The sequence below is a fragment of the Epinephelus fuscoguttatus genome, linkage group LG13 (assembly GCF_011397635.1).
Source record: "Epinephelus fuscoguttatus linkage group LG13, E.fuscoguttatus.final_Chr_v1".
Classification (NCBI taxonomy): domain Eukaryota; kingdom Metazoa; phylum Chordata; class Actinopteri; order Perciformes; family Serranidae; genus Epinephelus; species Epinephelus fuscoguttatus.
In genome coordinates this window covers 19,129,759-19,154,935 of record NC_064764.1, presented here as the reverse complement: position 1 = coordinate 19,154,935, position 25,177 = coordinate 19,129,759, and the positions used below count along the sequence as shown (strand labels likewise).

Here is a 25,177-nt window from a genome sequence, read left to right as displayed (position 1 = left end):
TCAGGCTTCATGTAAAAACCATGCACACCCACACAGGCGTGTTCAATATCCTAGGTGATAAGCCCTTCCTTCAGGCTGAAGGTGGGCGGAGCTAAATTGTAATTGTATGTCAGCGGGCTTCCTAATAAAGAGCTGCAGTAAACAGGAAGAACTAAGAAAGTAAGAAACCCTCTCTCTTGATACCACTTACATTTGTAACTATGCTAATAGCTACAACTCCAGCTCTGGAAAATAGCTTTCATATCAACTGTTGGTTGTGCTGTTTGCTCTATATATTTAGGTAAGAACTCTAAACATCTAATATCAGCATCAGTGTTGTGGCACCCAGTAATGTAATAATTTCCTGAAAATCTTATAGAATTTGCACTTAACCTGATCAAAAATGTATAAAAAAATCCAATAACATAATACCTTGACCAACAATGTCCTTTTTTGATGATAGGATATATTCAAGACATCTTAAAAGGTATGTATTACTTGTTTTTATTTTTAATTGGGTCGCAAATCATGTAATTCTTCAGAGATTTATGCAGTATTAAGTACTGCAAACAGTAAAAGATCATATTAAATTTGGAGCCTACACTGACAGAAATGTTCAGTCATATAGCATCTGTAAAAGTTGCTTTAGCATTGCACCACAAGTCATAAAAATGTGTGACTTGTCTTGCAGAAATGTGGCTCGCAACCCAATAAAAAAAAGCAAAAGATTATAATTTACATTTTAGATATCTTGAATGTATCATATCATTGAGAAAAGGGCAGAGGGATAATAATTCAAAAAAACATGTATATCCCTGGCCACATTGTACTACAAGAACATGAAACAGGAAATGCTGTTTAGTACTTTATTGAATTTTATTATCATCATTTTTTTTCAGATGTAAAAGGTAGAAATCTGAACCAAAATTATGGTGACAAAATTCCTCGAAATTCTGTATGTTTGCATTTTCATAACAAAGTTGTGCAGTGATGATATTAAGTTTATTACAGTTAAGCAAAACTAGATGGAAAAAAAGAAAAAATAACATAAATAATATAATATTTTAGTTAAGCAAAACAAAAATAAAAACTAGACTTAAAAATTAAAACAAACAATATAGTGAACTTACAAAATTAACTAAAATAAAATATCATACAGTAAATATCCGTCAATGTGGTACATTTTTGTCAACACAACAAGCATGAGGAGGCGTGGGTGTGTACTTTTACTGAGCCTTCACTAAGTTATGTGTTTGCATTATAATACCTATTCTAGACTTCTTAGAAAATAAAAAGCGACACTGAAACTAATAAAAACATTATTAAAACTAAACACTTTCCAGCAAAAAACTGAACCGGAACAAGGAAACCAACTATTAAAACTAACTAAAAATATCTGAAACTAAACTGAGCTGAAGTCAAAAAATAAACCCTAAATAAAAATCAATACTCACAAAAATTACAAAAACTACATTAACGCTGATCCTCAGTGCGTAGTTATAAATGGTACTAAACCACAACCGTAATACAGAGTATACAGAGATTACATATTGGTCCTCAGTGAGAAGTTACACATGTTAACAATATTGCTAAAAAAGAAAAAAAAAACTTTGACATTTGCATTGTCATAAAGTAATACAAAAATTGTATTGGTGCTTAATGAGTAGTCAAAAAACCTTCATATTTCATTTTCAAAATAAGTTCTACAAAGATTATATTGTTCTTAATGAGTAGATGTAAATGTTTACAACATGAATGATTTTTTTTTTTTTTCCAAATTTGCACTTTCATAAAGTCATAACAAAGAGTGGTCCTAAATGTTTACACCACTGCAACAACAACAACAAAAGATAAACAAATAAACTTTAGTTGCATTTCTGAAAGTAATACAGTGATTATTTTAGTCATGAGCGAATGAACAGAATGCTCTGATATTTACATTTTCATAAATTCATACGGTGATTTATGACTTGGTCTTCAGTAATGAGACACAGCATAGGCTACTTATTTAATGAGTTTCATAGTAATGTTGTAATGTCACAATAGGCTAACAGTATTTTTAACATGTCAAAATATCTTGAATTGATGCTGTCAATATGGCTGTTTATCTTGAATCCCTAATTCACATATGCTTCTACTTTACTAAGAAGCTCAGACGCCTTAGCCAGCGCTAACATTTCATTCTCCGATTTGAACTGTTCGTTTGGAATATGTGGAAATGGATGGCAGTTTGGGTACTGAGTCTTTTTGGCGTCCACTCCCAGTTTCCTCAGATCGGCCACAATTTGAGGCAGATCTCTCAGTTGGAGGTTGTAGAGGGAAACTTTTGCAGCAAGGGCTGAGATTGAGCTGCTGGTGGGATGTTGACCATCTCTTTTATACTTTGCAGCAATGAGAGACTTTTCCACTGCTTGATGGATTTTGAACAGACACCACTCGGTGCTCGCCCTACCAACATCTTGGTGAGCTGCATTTAAATCACAGCGAGCTTGTCTACACCAGCGTTGGGCTTCCTCTTTGTTTGGCCTTGGTACGTTTTCATTATGGGTCCAAAAGTTGTATGAACGGTTGCCTCTAGAGAACCTCTCTCGACCATCTCTGTGATGCCTGGCCTCCTGATTCCATTGTGAATAGAAGTTTGAATAGAAATTTGAGGTGCCGTGTGAATAGGACGAGCCTGCAGTTTTGCCTTTGCCTTTGCCTTTGATGAGCTCATCGATTCGATTCTGCAAGTATTTGAATGCTTCAGTGGCGAGATGCAGGCAGTCGGGGTTTTTGTCAGGATGCCATCTGAGGTACAGTCGTTTGATGGCTTTTTTCCTCTCCTCCTCAGGAAGAGTCCAGATCTCTGACAAACACTTGTCAATTTCCCTTTTAGCTTCATCAATAGTGGCTGGTGTGGATCTCGTAGATGAGGAACCTGAAGCTGATGGTTGGGAAGAATGTGGCACGGCTCCTATTAGTGGCACCAGCTCCATGCATGTGCTCGTCCTCGCTTCAGGTTCAGGCTTTTTCTGTCGTTTAAACTGATACAGGTCGAGACAACTGACTTCAATTGGCTCGTCTTCTCCAATATCTATTTTGTATCTCTGTGAGTATGGTCCAGAGTGCCCAGGCAGTTCTTCAACAATAACTGCATAAATATACTTGTTGTCAATGCTGTAGCCAACATATTCCCCCTCTTCAAAGTTATTGAGGATGTTCATGTCTAAGGAATCATGCCATTCCTCTGGAATTTCTGTCCCAGGGTCTGGTGGATTGAGGAGAAAGCTCTCAGTTTCAGCACTGTCATGGATCCCATTCTCAGCCAGAGTTTCCAGAACATCTTGCATATTCTCACACGTGAGAAGCTGTGCAAGGACTAGGAGGTGACTTGATTCCAGTCTTTTGCCTAAAAGAGCATTGATTTCCCTTGTCAGTGTCATATTGATGTTATTTATCACCTTGGGAACCATGTTATCGTTGTGTTTTAAGTAAAAGATGCAACCTTGTTGCTCTTGTTTGACAAAAACATTGGTTTCAGAGACAGTTTTGTGTAGTGGCTCGTTATTGACCCAAAGCTTTGTTTTCAGACTTTTGCAACAGACAATCTGAATACTGCCAAAAGTCTTGTTGCACATGTCAGTAGCATCTTTTTGTGTTATTTTTCCCTGAGACTGCTCTCTGATAAGACAAATTAGTCCATGTGTAAATGCTGGCGAGGACAGCTGTCTGCCAAATAATCCTCTGAATTCACAGTCAGTATCAAGCTCACAGAACTCCATTTGCACTTCCATAACTTTCTCCTCAGTGACTTGAGACAGCATTTTAGGCTTGAATTTCTGAGGAAGCAATTGCAGCAACTGATAATGCTCATATATGTCACTGCCCAAATGGCATTCACTGAGTTTCTCAAGCAACAGGTACTTATTCTCCAGCGCTTTTTCCAACCTTTTGATCTCAAACACTGTGTCATTGTAGTAGAGTGTGCATGATGGATGTAATTTACCATCTACTGCTGGAAGATACAAAGTCTTCACATCATCAACAAAGGACTGGTTACCTTGAGTTTTGATTAACTTGAAAAACTGCTCAACAGCACGTTTCACTGTTTTCTGTTGGTTTGGGTTTAACTGTGGTTTATCACAGGAATCAGCATAAACTGCTGCCAGAACATTACAGTACTGCACTGCAGTAGGTTGGTCCTGCACACCAATTTTCTTGAAGAACTCTGCGAACATGACATCCTCTGGAGAAGTGCTGTACAAATACGGTCTGAACTCATGGGCATGGGGAAGTGAAAAACATGCATCGTCAGTCCTCACAAGTTCTTTGTCTTTTTCAACCAACACAACAGGAAGGCCAGCTAATTGTTGGTCTTTAAACCCGTTTGCTTGCAGGTATTTATACGCACTTCGAAACACGTTAGCACGGGTTTTGATCAACTGGTCAGTTTTACAGGGCGACTGACAGATGTTGCTCATGTTACTGGTTATACAGTGTGAAGGTGGTTGTTCATGCACTCCTGCATTTTTCATCATTTTCAGGAGCCACTGTGACTTATAAACCCCTAGATGTATAATTGGCATTGAAGACCAAATCAGTTCTTGATGCCCAGGATCGCTTTCCATCAAAGATCCTCTGATTTTAACAGCAGTATTCTCCGCAGCAAATGGTTGGTGGTAGTTGCACAGTTCTTTTCGAATTTTCACTGGGAAGATGAACTGGATGTCAGCTATGCTCTCCAGCAGCCATTCCTCTTTTGGGTTATTACTCACTATAGTCAAGGCTGCTTTGAAAATTAACGATGATTTCAGTTTCAACTCTTTAAGTTGACCATTTCCTTTTGCTTCTGATTCTAACTGTCGAGCAAAATTTATTATGTCATCTTTTGACACAACATGCTTCATTCCAAGTTGTCTGACTAACTCTATTGCTCGTTCTGTCATTTGTTCATCTCCTTCACACAACTCTGTCCAGAATCTGTCAGGCACAAATCTCTCTTGGGGCAACATTTTCTTGTATAGCTGCACACTCTTATCAAAGTAGTATGATGCTGTCTCCAATCTGTCTTGAGAACTGCGAATCAATTTCACTGTCTTCATTGAGGATATGATGTTGTCCTCGTACTGAAAATAACTGAAATGCCGTGACAGTAACAGTTTGAGGCACTGAAGCATCTGCATCTCTGTGAGTGTGTGTACTTTGGGTAGAATGAACTTCATGAAATAGTCCACATCAGTCAGCGTTTTGATGTTCAAGGTTTCTGACAGACTGCAGTTGTCTGGATTGTATTGGAGAAAAATGCTGTTGCTGCCAGGGAGGTTGAACAAATCTGGAAATGTCTTTGAATATCTGCTGTTGAGGATAAAGACCTCCTTAGGTCCATCAATCCTCACTCGGTTACCATGTATTGTTTCAAATAATGGCAGGGACTTGAGCTTTCTCTGATAATCTTGTTTGTCTTCGGACTTGGATACTCCAGACTGCAGGAAAACCTGAAGCTCTTTCATCTCATCAGTGGAAAGCTGGGAAAACTCTGAGTGGTTAATGTTGTAGACCTGGTCCAATACAGAGCTTTTATCATTCACATCCATGAGTTCAGGGTAAAGAAGTAAACGTTCTTGTCGGTCTACATGTATCTTAGCGAAGAATGCACTGTCAAGCTTCATAAAACCAAGTTTAAAGAGGATGTTTGATATGTCCTTTTCTGAGGCAAACTGAATCACACTTGACATGTCTCTCATTGTTTGCAGGTAGTGCTTGTTCTTCAGCCTTGGACACACAACAGGTAAAATACAGCAGTCACTGAAGAGCTGCCTCACATCACTTAATGTCAGACTCTGATTACCACTGCTAGATGTTGCAGGTTTCACTTCACTTGTTAAGAACTTCCAAAGTAATTCCAACCACTTCAGCATTGTCTCACTTGGGACGTGAAGACCACTGTGTGGATCAACTTCACAGTTCTGAAGAAGCTGCTGAATTAATGGCTTCAGATATTTCATTGCACAGGTAACAGTCAAACTGTTGACAAGGTTTAAAGTTTGTAGAATACCGAGGTGGCGTTCATTGGTTGTATAATCTGCAAACTGGTCCTCGTAGCCAAAGAAAAGCCCATGATACCTTGATATCAGCTTGGGAGTTTTGGAGTCAAACACTCTCAAAACGTTATCTCTTGTGAGAAGAAGTGGAAGTCCATTGAGCAAACCTGAGTTGATCTTTTTCGAATCAACATCCTCTAAGCAGAAATTCAAGAGCTTTGAACATCTTGTCTCATTTCTGATCAGAGTGGTAGTTATGGGCAGTGGTAAATCGCCATCTGTTTGGGTTGGGTCATTGAGAGGTTTTTCTCTCAGAAAGTTTCGCACAGTTGAAGGATTCACATCTTTCACTTCAATGCCAGCTGATCTAAAACTTTGCCAAACTTTTTGCATTTGCCTGGAAAAAGGAACCAATGCCATTCCGAGATCTTCCAAAATGGGATTAATCTCGTCTCTTCTCGAGTCTGTCAAGTAAGGTGCCTTAGTTGTTTCAGTTTCTCTGATGTTACACCAGTCAAAAGAGTACTCCTTAATCTCTCGTTCTGCAATTTTTCGTGTTGAACTCCTCATCACTGGAATTACATCAAGGCCTCTTTCTTTGATTGATCTGTAGACCTCATGTATCATTTCATGCCAATCCTGACCAACATCTTTGGAGACGGTTGGCCAAAAACACAAGTATGAGTTACTGAAGCAATGCTCAATTTGTGTATAAGGGACTTTCTTTTTTGCAATGTTACTGCTGATGTAATGAAGGAGGTCTGCATACAGTGGAGCAATGACATTCTGTTTCAAAGATTCATTCCAGCTAGATTTTCGACTTTGCCCATCTTCTTTCCAAAGGTTTCTCCTTGCAGAATCTACCTCAAAGTTTGCATTGACATGCACTGGCAGTCCAGTTCTCCCTGGCAAAGGAAGTGAACAAAAGGCCTCTCCACTGAAATCCATATGGCTGGATGGTGTTAGATCTGGACTCTTTTCGATCTTTGAGTTCACACGAGCTGCTATTGCTGCTTGGGGAAGTTTGTCTGATAGTGTCAGTTCTCCATTACCACTGTCTTTGAATGAGCCAAACTGTTCTGCAATGATCCATTTAGTTTGTCTTTTATTGGAGGTTGAAATCACAGTTCCATAAATCGCCTTGTCTGGCATTGCTGGCTCATCAGATTGAAGTGCATTTTGTTGAAGTTTTAAGAAAGCTTCTCGTCTTTCTCTGCATTTTTCTGGTAGACTTTTTTCAACCGTGAAGATAGTTTCGAGTTTCCCTGAATGTTCATTGATTTCATGGACTTCTATTTTGCAGATGTTTTTCAGAAACAGAATTAGTCCTTCAGGATCTTCAGAGAGTGCAGAGCATAGTTCTTCCATGTCATGGTCAGTGACTCCCTGCTGTGATATTTTAGAGCTGTTTGCCATGGTACCCATCCTTAGAGGTAATCTGAACATGGTGCCCTCTTTAAGATGGAATTTGTCTGGAAGAAAGGATTTGTAGACATCCATGTACATGTTCTTGAAAGTGTCAGCCAGTTTATAGCCAGCGCCAGCTCGTGATTTTCCTGAGTAACTTTCAATGTATTTCTGATTGGGATCAGAAATGCAGAGTTGTTCATCTCCGGTGAGGATTGAGGGGCAGTCAGTAAGATGGTAAACAGAGTTGAATCCTACTCCATATTTTCCAGTTTTCCCTGGAGAGTTGTGCTTTCCTCCTTCTCCGAGCTGCTGAATGCCAGCCAGGTCAGCGTCAGTAAATACTCTGTTGTTGAACACGCACAGTGCTGGACCCTGCAGTTGGTTCCATTTCTTCCCAAATGTTTTTTCTTTGCCATGCTGTCGTTTGTCCCAAACAAAGTGAATTTCTGTTGCCTCTGCATCATCCGCATTTTGGATAAGCTCTTTAAGGATATCCTTCTTTGCTGGATAGGCTGAAATTATGTTTTTAATCCGAACAGTTAGTTCTTCCTTCTGTTCAAAATGAAAAGCAAATGGTGAAAGGTTCTCAACTTCATGGTTTTGCAGGGTATGATGTCTGGTAGTTTTGATTCCAAAGTGGCAAGCCATAGCACGTGGGATATCCTTGTGGCATAATGTGACACCTGGAGCAACTGGCATCCATGGGCTGTCATTGTAAAACATCTTGCTTGCTGGTTGTAAAACACTGTGTTCATTGGGTACCAGACAGTCCCCCATTGTTTTCTCTTTGGCCTCATATATTCCTCCTTTTAAAATTGTGAGGCAAACTGATAGGTCACTCTTTGGCAAGGGCTTGTTACGATGTTGAGAGTGCAGTTCCTGGAGCACAGTGAGAAACTGACTGGTTGTAAAACATTTTTCAACCCCCACACTTTCCCAGAGCGTCCTGAAACCACTGAAGGCATGGGGGAGTGCATAGAGATAGGGTTTTGCTTCAAATTGCTCACTTTCAGCTACACAGCTCACCTTTACAAATGTACTGCCAACAAGAATGAATGGGAATGAGTTTGCTCTCTGTGAAATGAAAGTGGAGTCACCATAATCACAGAGCCACTGATCCAGAAACGCATAGCATTCAAATGCTATTGTGTGAAGCATGGAACTGTCAATGGTTTGAGATTGCTCACATGCCTCTTGCAGTTGCTGAAGCACTTGCTCAGGCGTTGGACTGTCATGAACTCCCAAAATTTGTAGGACTGGATCAGTGTTGTGTATATTTAAATTGATATGATCCAGTACGTGCTGTGTCATGTTAATGAGCGGGGAGCATTTGTCACTAAAGAGATCAGTGGGCCTTCTAAGTGTCACATTTCTTTCCATTTTAGTATCACCGGGGGAAAACGCTGGAAGAAATGCAGTCATCCTCAGTGTTTCCCAGTGGAAAGACTCTGTGTCTTTCATGTGATTCTTCATAAGTTCAAGAAGGCAATTCAAATGCCCATATGCTTTCTTTTTGTCAGTGCTCCAGGTTTGGGGGATTGTGCCTGCTTTCTCTGTGATGTCTTCCAATGTGAGATTATCATCTGCCATTCCAAGTTCCAACAAGCGCTGAATCCTTCTGGGGGAGCAAAAGTCATTTTTGGTACCACCAAGCAAGCGTCCTTCATCTTGTTCAAACAGACAGGCCACTTTGCCTGACGGATTCACAAGCTTCTTGATGTGCTGGAGCTGTCCGTCTTTTGTGGGGATGCATGGATAGCAGACCAGCAGTTTGTCGATTTCTTTGATATTAAGGTCAATAGCATGTAGCACAAGAGTATCTCGACTCTTAGGGTCCATGGCATCAAGGTTGTTAAACACCACTTCTTGGTAAAATGTGTGCCAGTTCCATGTTCTGTTCACTAAAACCTTTTCTAGGCCAGACTGTTTGAAGCTATTTCTCAACCACCCTGGAAAAGGAACAACACGGTTGGGTGCTTTAACATGTTTCTTGCACACCTGCACTGCAAGTGCACTGATGTCTTCATCCTCTTCTATGCTCTTGTGTAGGAATATGGCCTTGTCCATCGAGCACCAGTGTTCTCCATCACTAAAGAGCTCTGGGCCAATGGAATCCTGAGCAATGGTAGAGTACAATGCATCAACCAAAGGCTTGAAGGTTTCACTCACTTTCTGTCTGTCAGGCCAAAAGGTGTGATAACAGTAGGTTTCCAGTTGCTTGTTTTCAGACATTTTCTTTAGTGCCAAAAGTGCAGTAACATATGCTGTCACTACAGGATCCTGAAGAAGGGCTTTGTTCCATTCATGTTTCACCCCACTCTCCCACAGACCTTTTCGGTTGCTTGTCACAGCAAAAGTTCCATTTACATTGACTGGAAGACCCGTGTGAATGGAAAGAGGAAGGAAGCAAAATGCCTGTCCAACAAGATCTGTTTGTAATGAGGCCAGTTTCCCAGATTGTGGATCATTTTGGAGAGGCACAGCAATCCCCCCAATAGGCAAAGAGAACTGGGCTTGCTTGTTTTCTTGAAGGGCCATTTGCAAAGACTGATGTGTCCCAAAACAGTTGTACAGGAGCCAGGACTGGACTTCAGTTACACCAGATTGCTGACTGGTTATTTGGACAATGTTGACTGTGCAGCAGTCAATGACCTCTTTGCATTTCCTATCAAGTTTCATCAATGATTTCTCAGCTTGATTCTGCTTCAACACATTGGTTTCATCTGGAATCCTCATTGTACTCACAGTGGTTTTGGAGACAGTGACAGTGGTTTCTATTTCGTCATCTCTTGGTGGAGTTGATGCATCGTTTGAGATACTTTGTAGAGATAATGTATTGATGTTCTTCAAAAACAGCAGGTGGGTTTGTGAATTGTTGGCTAAGTGCTGTTGGAAAGTGATGATATTATGTTTGTGATACACCTTTGCACTTATTTCTGATTTGAGAGCCTCTTCTTCAGTTCGGAAAGGCAGTTTGATTAGAGTGCCTGGATAGGGTTCAGAGGGACTTTGTCTGCTGAAATTACAACCAAAAATGCATTCATACGGTCCAAACTGACCAGGAAACCAATCAAAAAGTCGTTGTTTAGAGAGATCCAGCTTGATTCCAGGATTTGTTTGATATTTGATGTGATTCTTGAGATGAGTTACATTTGGATCGAGTATGAGAAGACTGTTGCCACTGAGGATAGAAGGAACATCTGTCACATGATACACAGTATTGAATCCAAGTCCAAACTTTCCAATTTTTTCCACCTTGTTTTCCTTCGAGGCAGAGCCAACTCTGACAATATTTTTCCAATCCTCCTCTGTGAACTGCTCATCATTAAATGCCCAAAGGCAAGGTCCCTGACAAAGGGTCATGTCAGGGTCGATGAGACTTTCAGGGGCATCTTTGTGCACTCTGAAATCCACCAAGAATTTACAGGCCTTTGCCCCAGCATCCTCTGCATTTTGAATTAGCTCTTTGAAGATGTCACTTTCTTCATCATACTCTTTAAGAATGTTTTTAATCCTTGTCGTTATCGGTTCAGATTGTCCATACTGCTCTATTCCGACTAACTCTGGATCGAGGATGTGGGTACTGAGAAATCGGATGTTAAACCATTCAGCAGCTGCTTTTGGGATTTCCTCATGTACAACATACATTTCCTCCTGGCTGTACTTAAGCTCCTTCAACCCATTTTTGCTCACATCACAGAACACTGCTGTTGACAGTGGTTTAAGGGTGTGGTGTTCACCCTCCATGAGGACTGGCACTGGGATGTCATCCTGAACTGTTTTCTTCTCTTTCCACAGCCAGTTGAGAATTTCTATCGACACTTTTACCTCAGAGGAACTTGCAAATGGCTGTTGCCTTCCCTGAATGTTTTGCTGGACAGAATGAAGAATGTCAATGATTTCTTCATCTGAAAGCATTGTTCTGAGGCCAAACACCTGGAGCAACTTCTTGTATGGCAAAAATTCACGTGGCACCTTCCCAATGTAAGAGCTCAGATCGAGATTGACTGGATAGTCCAGAACCAGATCCTGTGGTGATACAAACTGGTTGTGGCTCCACAGCCAGGGTGTGTCCTTGTTCATCACTGTTGAAAATTCAGAGATGTGGTCTTGCATGTGTTTGTAAATACTATACAACTGCCTTTTGAAATCCACATCTTTGTCAGGATCAGCCATTTTCTGTGCCTTTGATTTTAAGACTGACAAATTCTCCATCACTTTTTCAGGTGGGGGTAGGCGTTTGAGACCAAGTTGGCTGCTAACTCGGTCACTAAACTTTCCTACCAGAGGCATTACATGCCCAACAATGTCCTCATACACAGAATGTCGTATTTCATCAGGGCAGAAGAAACAGCTTATCTGAGTTTTGTCATTGGAGTGGTTTTTGTCATTACTAGGTTTAGCACATGGGACCCATTTTAGCATTTTGAGGCGACGAAGCTGCTCTTGAGAAAACTTTGAGAGTAGATCATTAGTATCTAGCATCTTTAAGAGCACCTGAGCTCTACTGAGAGCCTCAGAGTCACAATGTGGTTTGTCAATGAGCATGGCGGCATGCAGCAAGTGCTCAGGTGACACATCTACTTCTTTATTTAGCAATCCAAGATCTGTTAGGCTTTGAAGCATCTGGGATGTGTGAGTGTATAAAGGTGGGGGAAAGAAATCAGACTCAAAAATGACTTTGAAGTTTTCAATTCTTGGATCAAAAAAGCTTGAGATCTTTTTCAGTTTTCCATTCACTTCAATGAAGCTCAAGTCCTTACATCTGCGTTTCAAGATCTGATTTTGAGAGAAAAGGATACCACCATGCTGTAAAATCCATGTCATGATTTTCTCAGTGACTTCTTTTTTGCAAGCCCCCCTCTCAATGCAGTCAATGAGGAGATTTGCTGCTTCAGCAGTGTCCAAGAGATTAACTTTGAGCAGCTGTAACAGTCTGCGATCAGCCTCAGTTGCACACTGCACAACTGAATCAGGCATGGGGAACTCTGTCGGTATTGTTAGACCAGAAATTAGAAGCACAGCCTGCTTTGACTGAGCTGCAACACAAGACCCTTTCATGGTTTGAAACAGAGGCAACTTTGAGAGTAAGTCTTTCTCAGTGACTGAGAGAGAATCCAGACGAGAGAGGTAGTCTTTTAGTTCTTCTCGTGCATTGTGAGAGGTAGTCTTGAGTTCTCTGATTAGATTCTGAGAATCTAAATTCACCAAGACTTTCATGACACTTGTTGGAGATGGGCACAGCACATAAGAGTCCAGGTCTTCGTGCTTGAGCCACTCGTTTCCTCTTACCACTGTACCACCGACTTTGTTCATCAACTGAGCTATTTGTTCTGGCAAGTTCATTTGCTTGCTTTTCTGAAAAATGAGGGTTGTGTTCTGCTCTAGTCTTGCTAGTGACACAGGCTGACTGACAGACAGGGGACTGACTGGTATTAATGGCATTCCAGTAAAATTACTTAACTCTCTGAAGTGAGTGTTGAGGAATTTCCAGAATTCTTGGAGCCAGTCTAATGGAGGATGTTGACTGCTGCTGCTGCTGATGTCCCAGGTAACAAGCCCTGTCCTCATCTGCTTCCAGTCCTGTGGCAAAAACCTCCTTGTATATTCAGCCACCCGCCCTGCATCAATGTTGATGACCTTGAATAAATCTGAAAAATAGATATTTAAAAAAAACATACATTCATGTTTATGTAGTGTGAAAACATGCAGAAGACAGATAACTTTTAAATCACTACTCCATAAAATAACATTCCTACTTTGTCTGCCCAGTTCTTTCAGGTGGGCACTGCAGGCTGGACTGAGATCATCTGGGATGAAGAGGTGTTTGCAGCATGGCAGCAGGACTCTGCACAAAAGATACGTTGGGTTTTTTTTTTTAGATATTTTTTGGGGCTTTTTAGCCTTTAATGTATAGGACAGACAAGCGTGAAGGGGGAAGAGAGAGGGAGTGACATGCAGCAAAGGGCCACGGGCTGGAATCGAACCCGGGCTGCTGCGGCAACAGCCTTGTACATGGGGTGCCTGCTCTGCCACTAAGCCACCAGCGCCCCAAAAGATACGTTGTTTAACCAATACATTTGCATTTAATATTAGTGTTCATTGAGTAGGGCTGGGTATCGTTTAAAAAGTTACTATACCAGTACCAATACCAGTACCCTTTAAGTGATGCCAATACCAGTCGTACTAAATTTGATACCCATAATATGAAAGAACTGATGTGTAGTGTATAGCTGTATGTTCTTAATGTTTTGGTGGCATCTCAGCACGCTGACCTGTGAGCTCTGCCCGGCCGCACACACACAGTGACCAGGCTAACTGTTAGCAACACATGGCTAACATTACCTAACAGTTATTTATGGGTTTAACATCAGAATGGAGTCGTTTTGGTGTTGGTGTGAGTTTGTTAGGACTGTTTAATGCTCTCAGTGTTGGATGTTAGCATTGCTGCTCTGCTAGCTTAAGCTAACGGAGGAGAAAGGCTCTGGAGACGGCAGCAACAGATCCGACTGGGAGTCAGGATAGTCCAGGAGACCCCCAGCACAAAAAGGATCAAATACAGGTATTGCTTGACTGGAGACATTTGAATATCATTTGGTACTGGTTTATTTCGGTCAGTACGGAGTACCTATACCCAGCCCTAACACTGAGTGACCAAAAAAATATTATTTTACATTTTAAACAGAAATAAAATAACAGCAATTGTCAAATAATGTACTGAGGCAAGTGTGAGCCAATCAGAGCTAATGATCCTAGGAGTGGATTAGGAAATACCTGTCTGACTTTAAATTACAGTAAATAATTATTAATTGTGTTAATTTATTTAATACAGACTGTAAAAGAGGATAAAGCCAAAAATTCAAAACCAACCTCGGGAATTCATTGCTGTCAATTAAAGCAGTGTCCTCCTCTCTGTCTGTGAAAGATCTGAAAGAGCCATCGTTGAGCGGAAGCAGCTGAAGACCCTCGAGTTCTCTGTATCTTCCATCACTCAAAACATACTCCAAAAGGGAGAGTTTGTCGTCTTTAGAGATGATGTGCATGCTGATCCTGCGGAGAGTGTTCCTTAGGAAAGTTGGAGTCACATGTTTTAGGGTGTTGAGCTGTGGATAGGCCTCATTTATAGCTCTTGCAACATGATCTGACAAATTGACAAGATTTTCTCCACAGAAAACCAAAGTCCTTTTAATGGCGGCTAAGGTGTCAAGGCTTGTTGGACCATTACAGGGGAACACAGCTTCTGAGGGAGTGATAAACTCTTTTTCATCTTTGGCAAGAGAGAGGACAGCCACATTATGTCTGAATAAGTGATGAAGAACATCCAGAGCAACGGCATACCATCTGTCTTTGTGCTTTATCTGGGCAATATCTGGCCACAGATTGTACACGGAAGAGACAGGCAGAGCAGATTTTTGGGCAAGTTTGATAGCATCTTGAATGATCATGAGGTATGCCTGTGGGAGCACCTCCTTCATCAGCAATTCATTCCACACAGCATGTTCGTCGTGTTTCTGGTCCTCCTCTTGCCACTTGATGTGTCTTCTGTTGTCTGTGAGGCCAAAGCATGCATTGACATAAACTGGGAGTCCTGTCTTGTTGGATTCATTGTTTGGGAGAGGGAGAAAGCAGCTCAGTCTACTCTCACTACAATCTTTCTTCTCATCACAAGGGAATGCCAAGTCAACTTGAGGGGAAAAGCTCAACTTTTTTGCTAGTAAGTCAAGATTTTCTACATTGCCTTCTTTCATGGTGCATGTTGTCACAAGCCATTTTGTTGCTTTGTGGTCTTCTGAGCTGAGGGTTATACATTTGAACCTTGTTGAACCCTCAATGATTAACTTGTCCTCTGGCTTCAGAACATCTGTGGGGAATGAGGATTTCACTTCAAGTCTGGTGTTAACAGTACCACGCACATCAATATGTATCAAGGACACAGAGGTCACATTTTTCAGGAACAGAAGGCTCAAGTCTGCATCTGCAATGAAGCTATCAAAAAGCTCCTCCACCTTGTCTGAGTCATATAGGTTGTCTGATATATCTGATGCCTCTTTGCGCAAGGGGAACCTGAAGATTGTCCCTTCAAAATGCTGATCTTCAGTGATGACTTTTGACCATTCTTGTCTGCTTACAAGCGAAACTATATCTCGAAAGGGTTGGAACTGGTCATGCATAGTCGTTAGAGCTTCTTGGTGTTCTGCATCATCCAAAGACCACAGAAAACCTCCCTGTCTTTCTCCAAATATTTTTTCTTGGGGGTCCATCATGCCAAGGTGCTCCGAACTCATTATACTTGGCACATCTGTGAATAAAGGCAAACCGATATTGTCCCATTAATCTACTATGCATGCTCTCGAAAGACTAAATCTGAGACTATAAGGTATATGTGTGTATCTGAATGAAGTTTCACCTGTTATGTGGTAAACAGAGTTGAAGCCAATTCCAAACCTCCCAACTTTGTTTGGATCATTGCGTTTGACACTCCTCCCTGCCATCTGAATTCCATCCCAGTCATCATCAGTGAATGCTGCATTGTTGTAGGCATAGAGAGCAGGACCTTTGCAAAAACAAAAATATGAATTCAGAAGATAAATGCTTATGACCTTAGGTTAATGCATCTGTGAGTTGTTTATTAATTCTCTCCGGTTTCCCAAATAATGCTTATTTCAAAGTCTATCCCAGCATGCATTAAAAAAAGGTAGAAATGTTTAAGAGGCTGAGTTTGTAAATGTATATTTCAGCAGACAAAAGGCCAAGAGGTCTCAACACTGTAAACTGTTGGCTAAAATGGGTACTCTTTAAAGTCCGGCTAAAGCAAAATCAGTGATTTCTTTCTAAAGACATCACACATTTTAGAAAATCCTTGTTAAAAACGTGTCTAAGGGCAGGGAACTGTGTAGTACTGAATTGCGGAGTTACAGTTTTTCACCATTTCTGTTTCTCGGACTTTTTGGGTGGTCCTGAAATCTTGGCTTGATGATGCGCTGGAGCCATCCTAATCATAACCACTCGCCTACTGAACTAATAATGTTAGTGCAGAGCATCGGAGTCATTTCCTTCAACCTCTGTGTGTGAGTGGTGAGTTTGCTACATCCCACATTGTTTAACTCATTCAAATTTGGCTGGGGGACTTGGTAACACACTTTTCTGTGGTGTAAAAAATTCAGAGCACATTTTTATTTTTCTTCTGTAAATGTAACCAGCACCTTACGTCTGGTGAATATAAATGATAGGGGATATCAGACCTAACGTCATCTTATCAAGTTATAATGAGAGCCAAGTTTGTGCTGGGTTGCCAGAAAAGGGTAGGAGCCAGTAATTGTCAAGAAAAAAAAGCACACATTTTTTTTGTAATAAGACAAGCCATGCAGCACTATGGGAGGAAATCCACATGAACACAAGCATAACAAACAAAAAGTTGGGACTGGTGCTGACATTTGAGTAATGGACCTTTTTGTTGGGAGGCTAACAAACTGTCATCGGGCTACTTCCTATTTTTTCTATTTATCAATTTTCTGATACCTATATTTTTGTTGAAAAATGATATGAAAACCACCATAGAGCAGTGGTTCCCAACTGGTGGGTCGTGGTCCAAAAGTGGGTCACGAGTCCATTCTGAATGCACTGCAGGTGATTCGCTGAAGTGTTAAGTTTGTAAAAAAACACACTTAATTTTTAGGTACAGTAAATTTCTGGCACAGAGCTTTTACTTTGAAGTACGATTTCCTGCTGTAGAGTGAGTGACTACTTGACAGAGACAGCAAACTAGCTAGACAACAAGGTCAAACATGACACTGAATATATGAAACTGTGTGGACCTTGAACTAATGACTAAGGAGAAATCTGGACCCCATGGCTAGACCAGATGGGAACCACTGCCCCAGAGCATAGCTTTTCTCTGAACATCCTGCATACCTTGGTATTCTCCCAGTTTATCGGTCCAAAGGCTCTCAGTCCCATAGCTCCTCTCATCATGGATGAAAACCACTTCTGTGGCTTGAGCATCGTCTGCATTTTGAATGAGCTCCTGTTGACAAATAAAGACAATAACCATTAACAGAGCTAAACACAACAAAGCTAACAATCAGGGATCGCCACATTCCTCTGCATTACTGCCAAAGACCTTTTTCACAGCAGACATTTTGACATGTCATAGTAGGAAAAGCACAGGTGTATTACTGGCATTAATGATAGCAGCATTCCATTCAGGGGAGGTGCTGGTATTGTGCATACTGGCTCACTGGAACAGCTCGCTGGCATTCTTAATGGAACTGAGCCATCGTTAATGCTATCAGTTTAACCTGTGGTTTTCCTGCTGTGACACTCTTAGCCCAGCTAAACAGGTGCTTTCACTTATGTTACCTAATTAGATCTCCTCTCAGGACTGCATGAGTGTGTACAATCTGTGTTTGACTGACATCTCCCTCGCCCATCTGATGATTTTGTTGGCAGGAAACATATCCTTTTATCATTAGGACATAGTGCTAATGTAATTTCCAGCACATCTCCACCTAATTTACACTAGAATAGGTTGTGTGGGTGTTCGGAGCCTTGGAAACTCTAAATAACAGTACCAAATTGATACACAATCAATACACCAAATTACTGGTTTATTCAGCACACCCACTGAGACTAAATCTAATGAAATCCAGTTCAACAGCTTTACGATAAATGTGGTTTATCATGTTCAATTTCATTTTCATTAGAGCTGTTGATTGTACTTGCAATTTTCAAGTATGTAGTTTGTTGTGTTGTATTGCATTACATTTATATATACACACATTCATATATTGTACAATTTTTTATATTTTTATATTTTATGTCCATGACATAAATGGGGGGCACCTGATACACTGGCCCCTCAGTGTATTTTCAATTGCAAAAGAATGTGAATGTATGACTAAATTAATAAGCAACAGTGCAGTGATATCATGCTTCAACATTAATTATTTAAGTGCAAAGATCCACCAATAGGCCTTTTTAACAAAAGACACTCTGACACGTTACTGTTGGAGAAGTACAGTTGTCATTAATAACAAAAAGTCTACTATGAAAAAGGCTTATGGGAGCATGATTTATACTAAATTACAATAACCAGTATTTTCTTTCGATAAGCTCCACTGATGGAGCTGCTACATAATTGATTCGTAATCTGATAACTGAGAAAAAGATGTCTTTTCACAACAATTTAATCCTGCTCAGTTTCTCAGAAAAATAATCTATTTTTTCCCACTAGAAAACTGCCTTCTTGAAAACCCCCCATCTGATATCTAGATTTAAAATGAAAATATGCAGACAGAAGATTTTGCCCATTCAATTAAAATCAGTTGCAATACAGAACGGGTTTTAAACAGAGGCCACAGACCGTGTACTGTCACACAAAAAGCAGTTACAGCTAAACAAATCTAACTTACAGCAAAAATAAACTAAAACAGCTGGGGGACATTTGTTATTGAAAGAATATTGTCAAACAATTGCCAGATTCCTCAGGGTGAATATTAGAAATATGTTTGTTGCGAGCAAGACTTAAACAGGCTCCCACAGTTAGTTATTTACCTCCAGCACAAAGGAATACTTCACTAATCTGACAACTAAGTGTGTGTATATCAGGCCTGTCTGTGTGTAACATAAATAACAAGACTGAAAAAATTTAATTTCCCCTCAAGTATTAATCAAGTGCATCTGCCTCTTCTTCTTCAAATGTCTTCTGCGGGGAATGCAGCCAATACAGCAACATTAACGTGACAGTTGTTTGCTGTTACTGTTTTACTGGAACTTTGCACAACACATTCATTGCAACAGATGTTGCCAAAACGTCATTTGCTCAAGTGCCGGGGCCCATCCGGTTTTTATGAAATCAATCCTAATGTGAATGGATTAATTCAGGAGTCTTCAATGTTTTTCAGGCCAAGGACCCCTTAGCTGAAAGAGAGACGGATCAGGGACCCCCTACTACATATATAAAATTGAGTTGCATAAACTAGGCCTACAGTAGTGCCATGTATAAACCTTGGATTAATGTTTATCTGTATTTTCAAATGATCAAACAATAATTTGGCGGCCCCTCTACCGTAACTCTGAGGAGCCCCTGTTGAAAACCCATGGATTAATCATTTTATTGGCAGGACAAAAATGAAACCTTGCTATGTGAATTCCAAAATGTATGTAAATCAAACAAAATCACCTGATTTCAGGATTCAAAATAAATTCAAGCAACCACACACGTGATACCAAAAGAAACAGACTCCCAAAATCCATGTGTGTATAAAGCAGTTCTACAGAATAAGAATCAGTCATCAGTTAGAAAATATGAAATGCTATATTATAACCAATATTCGACGGAGCATTGTACCAACCTTCAAGATCTGTCCACCATCCGGATATCGACGTAGAATATCCTGCAGGTAGTCGATAAAGGGCGGTGCCGTTGCCCCGAAGGACGTTCTGAACAAAGCAGGAGGATTAAAGAGTGAGAAACAAGAGTTAAAATTGAAATCAGCACAGGGTGAGGCCTCCTGAAGCTATTAGGAAAGGAAAAGCTGGGAACAGAGTCAACTTTGCCCAGCACGTATTTGACTTATAAGTTTATCTATGAAGTTTAAGAGCTTTACTCATCAGTACTGGTTAATAAAGTGGATTCAGAGCCATAATGTTCACAAGTATTTTGTATGTGACGTTATCATCTTGTACACAACAACTGATACACAAGTTTAATAAAAAAAAAAAAAAAAGCACTTGCTCTACCTAATGTGCACTTATAAAATATGACTGGTAAAAATAAATGAATAAAATGACTGGTTTGGATATGACTTTTGATTATTTCGATAATAACTAGCTACAAATAGTTGAATTCATGTATGAAATTTAGACTGGTGGGTGCTCCAAGACTAATAAAAAGCTCTTGTGTAGGGCTTGTATTGTTATTGTGTATAATCAGACATGCAAATAGAATAGAGTTCATATTTTGACACCAACACACCTTCACGAGAGTAGAATACTGTAAATACAAGCTTAAGTATTGCTTTGATTTTCTGATGGGCTTGACACACAGGTGGTCGCCATGACAACAACATAAGCTCTCACCACTGATGCATGAGTCACTGACTGTTTCTCTCACCATGCCAAACTTTATTGTGAGTTCAGATGATATAGCCTTATAGTAAGCATGTTCAAACAAGTTGATTTTAACATGTTGTTCTTTGACATACAAAAAGCGAAAAACAAACATGTATGCAAAACCTCCCCCAAAAAGCAATCAAGGCAGTCCAATGGCTGGAAGTCAGTGTCAGTAGCTTAAACATTGCTGCAGTGCACTGTGGTCGAATCGCATATTCCTCCATGGGTGGTCTGCCTCTTACAGTCATCAGTTTGCACATCAAACAACATAAAAACAGAGAGGTGCAACTCACCGAGATTTTTTCTTTGCCTTCGAACTCATCCTTCCTGGCTTGGCTGCTGTAAGAGTACAGTGCATCACATTACATTACAGAACAACAATCTCTTCTTTATCCACGCGATGGATTACCTGCTGCCACACAGCTGATTTAAATGTCAACAGCCCTCCTGCACACACTTCAGTTTCCTACAGTTTCCATGTAAGTTAATTCATCCTCCATTGAGCTTTGTTGACATCTTGACCCCATGCACATTACAAACCCATCAGCAAACAGATACATGATGACACAAAGCTTTTGTTTCATACATCATAAGGCCACATACAGTAGTTCATTTAGTAATGGCAGTACATTCGTTTCTATTTGTAGTGCTCGAATTAAGTTAACTTCTAAACAGTCACACTTTAATTTGTCTTTAGATCATTTTGCCTTGAGCTGTTCTACTTTTTGTTTATTTGAGTTAACTACCGCTGATGCTGCTGCATTGTGTCAGGCTCAAGCCAAAGATGTCCCCTGAGTGCTGAGCTCCTCAAGACAGGAAGTGGCCAGTTGGAATGTACCAAGTGCCTTCACATCCTGTATGGAATTGGGATTTATATACTGAACACAAATTCAAATGCAACGCTTTTGTTTTTGCTCTCTTTTTCACAGGTTTAAGTGAAAGATCTACAACTTTTGTATGCACTCAATACGATATATTTCTCCCGCTAATCCGCATTAGTGAGCACTTCTCCTTTTTCCAAGACAATCCATTCACCTGACAGGTGTGGCATATCAAGATGCTGATTAAACAGCATCATTACCACAGGTGTGTCTTGGGATGGTCACAATAAAAGGTCACTCTAAAATGTGCAGTTTGATCACACAACACATTGCCACAGAGGTCACCAATTTTGAGGATGTGTGCCATTGTGAACTGAATGTTTATTTCAGTACCATAAGCAGTACCCAATGTTATTTCTGTTCATTTGGAGGCAATGAATTCATTTGTCACCAAAATTTGTGAGAAATATATCTTTTGAGGGCATAAAAAAGGAGTGGGCTCGGTAGCAACAAATAAAGCATTCTTATTATTAAGTATGAATGATGCAGGCAGAAAATTTGACTCTTAACCCTGTAGCATTCCACTCAGCCATTATGTAGAGCACATTATGAGTCACTCTAAATGTGTTGAACTTAACTGACTTGATTGAGCTACCTCTACCATGCAGTTGCTAAAATAATCCACTAGATGTTGCTGTATCTTCAACTAGTAGGCCTTTTCACTTCACCTGCAGGACGTTGGTAGCCTGGTTCCAGACCATAGACCCCGCCCACTCAACTGAGCAGGCTTGCATTACTTGTCTGGCATACTTCAATGAATTTGCAATTTATCTCGTCCAAACGATGGACGGACCAATGAACGCCGGGGGTCTAGCAATTAGTCAATCAGCGCCACGCTGATGTCAAGCTGTATGCTGTAACTGGTGAGGATAGCAACAATGGCGACCGCTACAGATCCTACAGACCACATTAACAATGCTATCGAGGTATTTTGCCACTACTCGCGTTAATGGAGGACCAAATTAAGGAAGCTGCTAAACTGGATTTAACGGCGATGCAGCTGGGCGTGCACGATGACTGAGACATTTTAAACAGGCAATGCTCGCTTGTTTTTGGCACCCCCGAGGCATGAATACTAATGACAAATCAGTCTATAAATGATTTATATGAAACCATGTCAAAGTCTCTTGCTCTTTAAGTTACAATCCTGTGTTATTTTTTTTAATATGCTTAAAGCACTTTTGTTAAAATGCCAAGCCCATGATTATTTAATTTTATTTTGTAAAAAAAAAAAAAATTGTCCTGTTTTTTTTTTTTCCTTTTTGTCCTGTTACTGATTGTAAAAAACTGTTGTTGAGATGTATACAACGAATCTACACATAGAATGGAAATGTGTATGTATACATATTCATTTATGTGTTGTGAGCTTGTAATGCTTCAGATGCAAGCAAATGTTTCCTCTAAAGAGTTTTTATAAATCAAAATGAGAAATAAAGTTTAACAAAAAAAAAAAAAAGGATACTAATGACGTCAGATTCTGAGTGAGTCGCTGATCTCTACTGATTGGTTAGGGAAAAAATCAAATTCCCTCCCCCTTGTAAATCGCCTTCAATGGAAGCCATGTCAGACTGAAGGTTCTGGGAGCTTCAGTCTGACACTCAGGCTAGGAAGTTGGTAACAAAAATAGTCACTCCACACACGAGGGCTATGTGTGGTGGGATTTTTAAAGGTAGGCATATTTTTTCGTCAGGTCTTACTCAACAGATTCATGTAATTTTATACAAAAATAAAAGTCTAATAAGAGTCAAATCATTTCTTAAAAATATGCTCTACCAAACGGTTCATTTGTCCTGCTCTGATAAATGTAATGAGGCTAATGTAATTAAAATAGATTATTTGCTACAAAATAAAAACACTTCTGATCGTTCATTGTTGTTAAATAACACATTTAATGTTATCCATTACATGTTTGCTGAAATAATTTTGTAACTATGATGTTTTTACTGTCTCAAGCCGTGCACAACCAAACAGATGAATGGTCCTATAATATAATAGATTACTTATTGTCTAGCCCTTTGACCACTGAAAGCATCCTAACACTACATGTCACAGTCACCTATTCACACATGGTGCCATCTGCTACTCAGTAACCATTCACACGCTCACACACATCTATAGAACAGCCATCGGGAGCAATTTGGAGTTCAGGTATGCGGACTGGAGAGGATCAGGGATCGAACAGCCGATCTACCACAAACTGTCTCCTAACTCTTTATTATAGTCTGATTTATCCCTATCTTTCATATTGTAATATAGTTTGGAAGTTTGCAAGTACTTTTCTGACTACTCTACATAAAATGTTGGTCCTCCAGAAACGTTTTGCAAAAATCGCAATTTTCAATAAGATTTAGGGCAACTAAACTATGGAATGATTTTTTCCAGCTGGTATAAACTTGTATCTCTATAAAGTCTTTCAAAAGATGCCTGAAAAAACATTAAACTGCTGTTTTGTAAATATTTTCCTCCTCTTGTGTTATAATTATCTACTGTATCATTTCTAGTATTTGTTCAAGGGTCAACACAGTACAAACTATTATCCCTCTCACGCACGCACGCACGCACACACACACACACACACACACACACCTCTAATTACATGAACATTGACTTATACATCCCATATCACATTTTCTGCTCCTGTTGTTGTTGCAATCATATTTTGTTAGCAATTGCTTGTTAACATTTATATTATTTTATGTATTGTTCTTTATCTTTATGTACTTTTGAGTTTTTAATAACTTTGTGAACATTTTATTAGGTAGAGGCTATGAATAAGTTCTCTGGCTTTTTTGCCTCTCCCTGCACTGCACTGAATTATTCTTTTCCCTTGCCCCTTTTGTGTTTTAATTGTGCAAAAAATAAACTATAAACCATCTTCTGATTATTACAGTTACCATGAAGCGACTTATATTATATGATTGACATAATAACAACAGTATTTCACTGTACCCTTTTCTTAGATGATCCACATCCAGTCTAACTCTGGATTTTACCTACTGAATGCTCTGACTAGATGTTGCTGCACCACCTGAGGCGTTCACACCAACTGTCTAACCAACTTCTCTGAAACACAGACAGCTTTACACAGATTGAGAATACTGAAAAAGTTTCAGTAAGCCCCATCTGTGCCTGCTGGGAGTGGCATACCATCAGCCACTTTGTGATCTCGACGCTGCATACTGCTGAGTAATGCCTCACATGGAAGCAGGAAATTGAAGAACTGGCATAAATGTAGGAATAAATAGCCTATGCAAAAGAATAAATGCATCAATTGAGAAATACAGAGGAGGTGGATGAAGTGTAAGAAACACTAGGCCTTCAAAAATAAAATTTGAGGAATTAATTTACTTCAATCTTCCTGTTGTCCATTGTTACATGTATCTCCCTCATAATTACCTATGAGTAGGTTAACTGGCTCAGATATGTTAATAAAAATGCTATTACACATTTGTTAACACAAAACAAAAGCACACAGTACCTCAGTCATATCTGTAAAGAGTCTCATCAGATGCGCTGCTGTCAAGTTTTCCAAAGAAACTAATGATGTTGCATCAGTCCTGCTGTTTATAAAGGCTGCTGGCCAACCCCAAAACCACACGTCGACTACCGGCACTCATGTCCATGTCTTTCGTTTTCCCCTGGAGTAGTATTTTGTATGAAACGAAACTTCGCAGGGCGACAACAATCACAGATCACACACCCTCCCTCTTGATTCACCAATGAAACGAAACTGTGCAGAGAGGCGAGGAGGTCACCGTGTACATGGTGCAT

The 25,177-nt window shown here is 40.0% G+C and overlaps 1 protein-coding gene across 1 annotated transcript; it reads right to left on the bottom strand.

Annotated features, from left to right (window-relative positions):
- Window positions 1-831: 831 nt before the first annotated feature.
- Window positions 832-25,069, bottom strand: si:dkeyp-118h9.7 (sacsin). Its single transcript, XM_049593261.1, has 8 exons — window positions 24,885-25,069; window positions 20,819-20,864; window positions 19,766-19,853; window positions 17,325-17,436; window positions 15,820-15,966; window positions 14,283-15,711; window positions 13,172-13,260; window positions 832-13,063 (listed from the first exon to the last, which is right to left on the bottom strand). Exons 2-8 carry the CDS (start codon window positions 20,845-20,847, stop codon window positions 2,097-2,099), a joined length of 12,861 nt encoding a protein of 4,286 aa, XP_049449218.1. The 5' UTR covers window positions 20,848-20,864; window positions 24,885-25,069; the 3' UTR covers window positions 832-2,096.
- Window positions 25,070-25,177: the final 108 nt, after the last annotated feature.